A 9,647-nucleotide genomic window follows, 5' to 3' on the forward strand; every position below is an offset into this window, starting at 1 on the left:
GGGATTAGCCAAAAAGTGTTAAGTCGTCATTCCTGTGTGTCAAGTTGCTAATTGGACTCCAAAGGAAGCCCCAAAACATTGGCAGTTGCCCCCAGAGGCTAAATTGTCTTCAGACGATAGCCGGTTGGTTCTGAGACTGCCCAGAGAATGAATCCAAATGACTTTGGTGATTTCATAACCACTCTTTCAGCTCCACCAGAAGGTTGACATTTGTGGTTTTCAGTAGATTGTCGTAAAATGTGGTTAGGTTATTGTTATATACCTGCAAAATTAATGACATTCCCATAGTCTTCGTATTTGGTGCAAATGAACAAATGTTAGCATGCTAAAAAAAGTTGGAGAACACAGTAAACATTTTACCTGTCAGCAATGTCATTGTGAGTTTGTTAGCAAGTTATCAGGGTCATTTTAGCTGGCTAATATCATGCAAATCTGGGTTGGTTCATCCACGTTGACCCCTGTATCAACAGATAAAAAGAAAAAATTAATTTGTGTTACTAGACCTTTTGGCTTAGAACAAAATTACAATAAAATTGTAATACTATGTTAACTGTAAACTTAATAGAAAGAGCTTATTTGCTTAACATCAAAGCATAGTGACTGACGGTCCTAAATTCTTCAATTCCTAAAGGACAGATAAGAGCCTTGCAGCCTCAGTCAGGGATTAAGGTTCCACAATCCACTGAACACTCACATATCCCGTATTGATTTGTTTTGCCGCTTGGTTTGTTAATGATGTTGATTTTATTTACATGCTTGTTTAACTCAAGTGTTATCAGCAGCCTCTTAATTAAATCAAATGCATGGCGCCCACGTGGCGCACTCTTGTCTAACTCTCCCGCTGGAAGACAGCAAAGGGCAAACTGTCACCTTGGGCAAGGAAATCAGGTGTATTAACAAGTCAATGAGAAATTCACGTGTGTATAATTTCACAGTGAGCACATCTGACCTTTGTTAATGATGCCACTCAAACCTACAGGTGGTGTTTCTCAAATGAACTCCCAGGGGAGCGGCGCGCGTTGCTGCTGTGCTAAAGCGGCTTATTCCTCCTGACTGGTAGGAGAGGAAGGAAGAACACGCTCTCATTCAAACGGGAAAAGTGAAAATAAAAGAAAACCATTGTTCAAATCGCTTTTACGTCAAAATTTGACGGTTGCTCGCTGACCTTTTTTGTTGAGTCACTTTTTTGTTGCTCTGACAGAACGCATCTGATGTCTTGCACCAAATTCCTGTGTGTGGTGTGGTGTGCAAACATGTTTTCATTTGTGAGTGCTCATGTGTGCATACTTTTTTTTCCTCCCACCAGCCAGCGGAGAGAGTTTAAGAGAGGGGGAGGGGGAGTACTTACCCGTTCATAGACTGGCTTCCAACCAGCTAGTGGAGAGAAAAGAGACTCAGAGCGCTGTGGCTTTTACATTCACAGATGCTTAAATTCACTCATGTGCTGCCGCTGTGATGGATCACGCTTGAGACCTTTTTTTTCCTGTCTGTAATGACCCTTATATTGTGTCTGCTCTACCTGGAGCAATGTTGGTTTCTGAGGTAGAGCTCTGTTTCAGGGGGGTGAGAAAAGTCCTTGAAAAGCAATCTATCCTCTTCTATCCACATCCTACCTGCTTGCTCTTCCAGATATTTTCAACCATCTCCACTCCTCATCTCCTGGAGCCCTCTTACTCCATCTTAATTTTCTCCCGTGCTTTCATCACCTGCTGACTCACCCTCTCCGTCTCAGCCCCCCTCTCCCCTGTACCTCCCATATTACTCTCCTTCTCTGCGCTGCATCACACACTCATCACATCTAGTATCATAAGAATCAAATGTGAAGGCCGGCCGTGCTCTCGCTGCTTAAATCTCCCCATAATGGAGCCCAAGGGTATCTGAAATTGAGTGTGAAGACTGCATCAAGGTCATTTACTCTACCCCACAGGATGGTGATGGATGTCTTGTCTGATTGCTCGATTTGGCTGCCCTACTTGAGTGAGGAGGGAGGGAACATATCCCATTGCACTTTCTGAGGGGAGAGTGTTGGTTGGATGGTCAGAAAGTCATTCCTAACAGGAGAGAAAATAAGGGGGAGGGAGGGGGGAAATACTGTATAATAGCCCCCAGAGCCTGGGGACAGAGGCGCTCTGGGTCCAGATTCTTGAGTAAACATTTGAAGGGATTAAAATAAAACATATTGATTGCAGGATGAATGGCGCACCATCTGTCAATACGCTAATCTGCCAAATTGACTGCGCCTCTCGGAGCATTGTGCGGCTCCAAACAGCTGGATTCAGTCATAGAAAACCATAAACACCAGCCGTAGTCAGCTGAAACCTTTCCCAAGTGCCTGTGATTTATAATCCCCTGGATTGCATGTGTGCACTTGTGGGAATTACTATGTACTGTGGTTGGACATGTAGGGCTCAGCCCATGCAATTGTATTGAAGGGGTAAAAGGGCTCACACACCAAGAGAAGAATGATCCAAAAGTGGACTGAATTGTGTGTCTCTGCCATTTCTCTTGGTCCATCCACTCTCTTGAAAGCAGCATTGCGAGAAGGAAATTGGTGACCCACGACAACCCTTTTATTCAACCTCATTTGTCACGTCTCTTTATGCTTGACTGTTATGAAGATTATGCTCATTATCTCACTTGATCCTCAGTAATAAACTGCGAAATAAAGTGTAGTGTAGTCATAATGAGTCAAGAAGCTGAACTCTGTGTATTGGTGTTTTAGCTCTGAGCATGGCACAGGACAATTTGGACACAAAAAAAGGAATGATATTTTGAAACTATTATCAGAAAAAGAATAATTTTAATCCGCTCTGTGCTCTCTAACTAGCACAGAATAGATTTCACTATTTCCCTACTGACCGATCATCCTACTAGCCATTGGATAGGAGCCAAAATGAGCTAGAGAGCATGAGGCTAGACTTTATTTAGTTCCTCCTCTGAATATTTTATTCTTGATATTGCTTGATCCTACTTATATGTCTTACACATATATATATGTGCTATATCTGCAGACGAAAAACTAATCTTTGCTTAAATGCCAGATATAATTCGGTAAAACTTGCTTCAACAAAAAAAGATGCGGCGCGCACTACAGGAAGTCATGTACGACTCCTGCAGTCTGAGGTGTTGTCAGATTTGTAATCAACAGGCAGGTAATTGACAAGTGAGGCGTGATTGTCTTAGTCTTTATTCAGTGTTATGTTTGAGAGTTAACAAAGCGTGAGATTGGGCCGAGCCTCTACGCTGCACATTCTCAGCTTGCAGGCCTTTTGTTCTGCAGCCTTTTGTGGAGGCTGCCCCGGATTCATTGAAACTCTCCGCTGCTGAGAGAGCTGAAGGAGCTGCTTTTTTGTCACACACCCTCATTCTCTTCTCAACACACACACATGCACATACACACACGCACACACAGAGGCATGCACAAAGGCTGAAGCTCTGCCAGCATTTCGTGGGATAATCTACCTTCCTGAAGGTTTGCTAAAGCACCCATCCCTCCCTCCCTTCCTCCCTCCCTTCCCACCACAACCCCACTTCTTCTCCTCCTCCCTCCTCTCTCCTCTCGCCTCCTCCTCCTTATCGGCCCCAGTGTAAGCAGCATGTGGTTTCCTGCCAACTTCTGGGAGCTGTGAGCAGCCTCTCCAAACAGGAACACGCATGAAGACATTCCACCGCTGAAGGAAACAGTGTCCTCAACCGCCCTCCCCCTCTTTTCGAATCCACCCTTGACGCTTCCACACATCCCACACAGCTCCGCCGGGGCTTGACCACTGGACAATCAGCACGCATAAACACACACAAAAACATGCACAGACACATTAGGCCACTCAGCGCAGCCATGGACATGGAAATGAAGATGGCTGTGGCGCTGTGAGTGTGAGAAAGGGAGAGAAATAGTGGGAGAAATGTTTGTGAGAGGGAGGCAGAGTGTGTGTGTGCATGGGTATGTATGAGAGAGTCCACAAAAAGGACTGGAAATTAATTTTGTAAAGAAATCTATCATCAGTTTATACCACCTCATTTATCATCATTTGCTGTCACATTAAAGTTTTTGCTTTTGGACTTAAATGAACAACTTCTCTTGAGTGTGCCTGTTCACCGCACTTGTCCATAAGTTGTTGGAGAGGTTCTTCTACTATACTTTTTTTTTTTATTGGAAATCCATGAAAGCCGTAGTTGAAACGCAAACATCACAGTGAAGAGCACTGAGAGAGCAGTTGGAGGGCTGTTATGTGCCTGTTAGGAGAGCAAATTTGTTTAACATTGCAACGGGGCTCTTTGAAACCAGACGGCAGGTCTGGGTAAAAGCAATAAATCTACAAAAAGAGAGGCGAAGCTGCTCTGTTAATTCTGATAAATGTGGTGAGATACAGAGAGACAGAAGAGGCAGAGTCACATGGGCATCATCTGCGGGTGGAAGGTCAAAAGGTCTAAACATGGTAAGAGTGGAAGCAGGAAAGACGCAACAGCAGTGTGGGTGTCGTCACGACAAAACTGAAAGATGACTCGTCCTCTTAATGACAAAGGCAGCATCACTGAGGACAAAAAACTGTGTAATTAGTAGGCATAGAAGGAAGAAACCATGGGAGGCTTATTCTGAACAAAAGTCAAATAAAAATTGGGATTCAGACAGGCAAAGGGCTTTAAATCATTTTAAATCTTATTTATAAGCTCTGTGTTTTCTCTTCTGGCATGTGAGGCGTTTCGATTGGGGAACGTTATTTGGGAATTCTGTGAGAGATGATTAATCATAAGTCACTTTTCTCCTCTGTCCATATGGATCAGTGCCAGAACAGAGACAGAGAGAGAGAGAGGATGTGCCTTCAGTCTAACTGTCCCGCTGCCTTTTTAGCAGCCAATTCTCCCACTTCTGCCTCGCTCTCTCCATCTTATCTCCACTCCTCAGTTTCTGAATGTTTTCAAGGAAAGAGTAAACAGAGCGAAATGGCCCGGACAGAGATTCTGAGAAACTGATTTCTTGCCTCCTTTCCTGGGTGGTTGTGCTCACCAGGCAGATACGTGGCACAGCATCTTTTTGTGTGCCCACATAAATGATTCAGTGGCATATTGAAATTACAGAGTGGGCTCTTCTGGTAAAATTGCAGAGGAGTTTTGAGATTCAGGTCAAATGTTGGATGCTCAATACGAACTGAAGTGCTAGAGGCAAGAAGAGGACTCGTGCATAAGATGTTGAACAGATTTATCCGGCACAAAGCTTAATTGCCACATTCTCAAGTTTCTTGTATTTTACTGCTTGAGCTTTGAATAGGTTCCTTTTGGAAATTTCATTTGTTTTTATCCTAAAGTCTGAAAGAGATTCATCTATGAGAATTTGATCCTGCTGAACAGTTTAATCCCTCAGTTTAAATGTGCTATGATCACTGCACAGAAAGTACTTGCTGACATCATATTATATTTGCAAGTAAAAAGACGGCTTGACTTTCATTTGTTTCTCCCTACCATTCCATCATGGGCGACATTCATCTTAACCCTAATCCTACTCCTTAAATAAATAAGTCATTATTTTTCTATTTTATAACTGAATTCCCTGGCATATTGTTTCCTCTTTTTGTTCTTGAAACTTGTTCATATGTTACTATGGTAATCCTATACTTACACATTCTGCAAAGCCCTGGATTACAATCAGTCAAAGAAAAAATTAATGTCCAATGCCAATGTTTTTTAAATTCTTGCTTTTCTACAGTATGGGCACATAAGGCCACTTATTGGATGGTCAAATAGCTTTGGAAAGTCGCTGCTCCATTCCCTTTCCTTATATTGAAATAGGTAAGTAAGGCCAGAGGTATACTTGCTTTGAACTACGTGTCTACGTGTGATGGCTACCTTGTGCATCCTGTGTCCATTTAGACTGCTGGTTGTGTTCAAGCATACAGAAACCTTTAGGCAGTGTGCAAACTATACAATGGCTTTCGGGGGAGCTCACTTTTTCTACTGCGCAGGGGTGGACTGAACGTGACTCACAGAATGCTCACTACAAAACAGAGAAATGAATATTGGTGATTTTACGTGCAGACTGACTACGACTAGGAACGTTTATTTTATGTATATTTTCTGATCTGAAGTTAGATATTGTGAAGTTAATATGTGAACAATTGATTGCAATGCCAAGAATATCTTCCAGGAGAAGTGTGTACCATAGACTTGTCATGGTTCCGTTCCATTCAGGAACCTAAGAATGGAAGCTTAGACTCCTTGGTAACGGCTGTGTCTACCCTACTATTTCATGTCAAAATGGCTGCTGTGAAAAAGTCTGTTATCCATTTATTTTTCGCTCCAACCTTCGAGTGTGGCTGTTCAGAACAACAATGCACACACTGGACAACATGTCTGTGTACATGGTGTCACATTGTGATGATGAGGTTTGATGGGCATATTGGCTGCTGCAGAGATAGGTGATTTCTCCAAACACTAGACATTACTCAGTTTTTACACATTCATGCCTAGGAGCAGTACAACCTCAATCTTCTACTGTCAGACACTGAGCAGTCCTCTGGAGTTATTGGAATTCAAGGCTGCTGCACGCTTCAAACAAAGTGCTGTTTGAGACAATGGATGCAGTCAGATTTAGTCTGAGCAGCTTTGTGTTGTAGGTAAACCAACAATCTGACAGGGACTCTCACTTGAGACTACTAGAATGACATTTTTCACAGTTTTGCACAATTTGATTAGCATGAATGTCATCCTCCTTCGCATCGTATGAAATTATTCAAAGTTCTTTCAGTGTATCTCACCCCTGATTTGTTTCACCACCTTAGTATCACGCTGTTCAAACTTGGCTACTCACCTCTCATAAATAATAAATGAGCACTAACTGTTAGTTTTGTGAAATCGTCTGCGAGTAATGTAAGCGCCTTGCTCAAGGGTGTAGCTGACGAGGGAGGGAAGATTTTGCCCCACAGGTGCACCTCTCTCACCTTTATGCTAGCTGTTGTTTAATAATGCCTCCTTTAACATGTTTTTCATCCCCGTTGTAACAGTGAATTAATCAGTCTGCACAGATATCGTGGTGTCTAAAAATACAAAAAAGCATTTGTAGCTGCAAGGACTCATCCTACCCATGAATACAGAGAAGCTCCACTCACTCCACTCTATGTGAGTGCTGCATGATTTGCAAGTTAAAACAAAAAAAACACGCATGGTTTTCCCAGGAACTCGTTACAGAACCGGTGAGGCAGGGCTTAATGTTGTTTTGACTGAATTGTAGTTATCAGTAGGCCACCGTGATGAAGCTCAATTAGTGCGGCGTGCTATGAGCTAAGCAGAGGTAATCACTTGGTGGATGGCAGACTTATGTGGAGGCATGGATTCTCGCTCTGAACAGAAGAAGCGAGGGATTCACAATAGGACCTGGAACCGTGGAGAGCAGCTAATGAGCCTACATGATTCACTCTTGGTCTCCCCCACGGAGAGCCTTGTCCTGGGCAGAGCGGAGGCTGCAGTCCTTGCTCCAACACATTCCATGACGCAGCCTGCCAGAGCCAGGAAGGTTGAAGGGGGCGATTAAAAGTTTCTCTAGCAAATACTGGATGAATGGAGGGCTTCTGTGTCTCGTTAGGGCCTTGAATGTTTATTTCAGTAAACGGAGGAGGACAATGTGTCCAGTAAGGCTGTATCTTCCCCATTCAACCTGATGTTCCAGAAAACTATGTGTCTAATAGGTGATGTTTTTGAATATGACTATTCACACTGAAAGACTAAAAATATTCTGGTGATATGATCCTCCATGCAAAAAAAAAACTTTTCTGTAAAACTTTATACAGAACAAATTAAAAGCGTGTCACATTACTGTAAGTGAAAACCTTTCTTTTATGGAGTTAAAGTGTAGGAGGCATTGCAAATTATCCACAGTGTACTAAAGGGAGTATGTGTTTAAATCATAGCCTTGGTGTTTTGTATGAAGTTTGCATGTTCACTGGTTTTCCTCCAGGTACTCGGACTTCGCCTCAGTCCTGGTGAACCTGAAACTCTAAATTGCCCATATGTGTGCAAGTGATTGCAAATGTGTCCGTGAGGACATAGACTCTTTAATTGTCCAGAGATGTTCCCTTTTTTTGCTTCAATGCATGCTGGGAGAAGCTCAACAAGTGTATGTGTAAGTATGTATGATTCCTCCTGTGATGCTGGTGTACAAATAACTCCTGGCTTTTGTTGGTCCATCATGAATACACCTGTAACAGTATTATAATTAATGATAGTGTCATTATTAATCATAAATGAGCATGAATGCTGCCTGTGGTTATCAGCAGACCCCTTTTTTGTTATCAGAACTCCTCCTGTCGTAAGACCTTGTGCTGGCTGCACTTGTAACAGGATTTTGTTTTAGACATAATGACATATTAATACGTTTTACAACCCCTTACTAATGTGTTTCTTTTCAATTACTTTTCCGTGTTTCCTTCATTTAATTGCTATTGCTATTTGTCTATCGCTCCCTTTTGCTCTTTTTTTCTTCTTCTATCCTGCAAAGCACTTTGTTTTCCAAAAATCCCACCTCCATTTGCTGCATTAAAATCATTTGGAGTGCTATCGATATTGCAGCAGTGTCATTTGTGTGAATGTATGTTATGTGCGTGGGTTGAGGTGAGGTCTGTCAAATATCTCTAGTAGTTATTAAAATAGCTTCTAAATATCCATCCAGACTTTTAAACCGAGTGGCGCTCTGATTGGCCGGATGGCGGTCACGTGGTGTAGTGCAGTCAGTCTGTGCCGTGCCTCGAGCCAGCGCTGAGTGGAGCCTGTCTGCCAACAGCTTCAGCAGCGGCTCTATCTGGACCCCACTACACTCACTGGCAATTAAAGGAGGCCCCTTTTTCTTCTTATTTCCGAGGACTATTCTTCACCATGGGCGACAAAAAGAGCCCTACCAGGTAATGCGACCACCCGCTGTCGATTTATGGTTGTTTTGTGCGTTTTGGGCTCGATATTTGGATGCGTCTTCCTCACACAGGGATCGTTTCTCCCTTTTTCAGTTGGTATGCCACAGCTAGCTAGTGCAGTCACTATGGCGGCTTCTCGCTCCCTATAACCCAGTCACTTAACAGACAAAGGGAAATTTTTCAGAGGATACGCCTGGCATTCCCTGAAACGCTCTTCCGCCTCGATGAAGCCTTTTGGAGAGTCAATGTCGAAATGGACATTGTTTGATATTGGTTTTGTTAGCCGACATGCTAAGCTTCGGTGCCGAAAATTTTTAGCAATGCTTGCCTGCCTGCTAGCCTAGCTGGCGATACAATCGGACGGTGTGGAGCTTCGCCACTGTGGGGATTTATCAGCCAAGAAGCTGTACTTGCCGGGACTCGAACCCAATATTAATGACAACACCACCATGATTTGTGCTGTACCAAGTAGCTTGTGTATTACACAGCGTGTTATGTTTGTCACAATCTCCTTTCTTGTTAATTCATGAAATGTGTTGGTGTGATTTCAAAAAACTAACTTGACCTTAACATTTGTCTAATTTGTAAGGCCAAAAAGACAAGCCAAACAGACCGCTGATGACGGGTACTGGGACTGTAGCGTCTGCACCTACAGGAACACCGCCGAGGCTTTCAAATGCAGCATCTGCGATGTGAGGAAGGGCACATCCACAAGGTAACGTAGCGATCCCTCTCTTTTCTCTCTCTCTCTCT

The 9,647-nt window shown here is 43.1% G+C and overlaps 1 protein-coding gene across 1 annotated transcript in view; it reads left to right on the top strand.

Annotated features, from left to right (window-relative positions):
• Positions 1-8,735: 8,735 nt before the first annotated feature.
• rybpb (RING1 and YY1 binding protein b) overlaps positions 8,736-9,647 on the top strand; it is a 15,760-nt gene continuing 14,848 nt past the window's right edge. Inside the window, exons 1-2 of the mRNA XM_035662046.1 lie at positions 8,736-8,885; positions 9,484-9,609. Coding sequence (XP_035517939.1) covers positions 8,860-8,885; positions 9,484-9,609 — 152 coding nt within the window. The 5' untranslated portion in view covers positions 8,736-8,859. The remainder of the gene's footprint in view (positions 8,886-9,483; positions 9,610-9,647) is intronic.

The sequence above is a fragment of the Morone saxatilis genome, unplaced genomic scaffold (genome assembly GCF_004916995.1).
Source record: "Morone saxatilis isolate NCDOM2014 unplaced genomic scaffold, NCSU_SB_2.0 Contig18, whole genome shotgun sequence".
Classification (NCBI taxonomy): Eukaryota; Metazoa; Chordata; class Actinopteri; family Moronidae; genus Morone; species Morone saxatilis.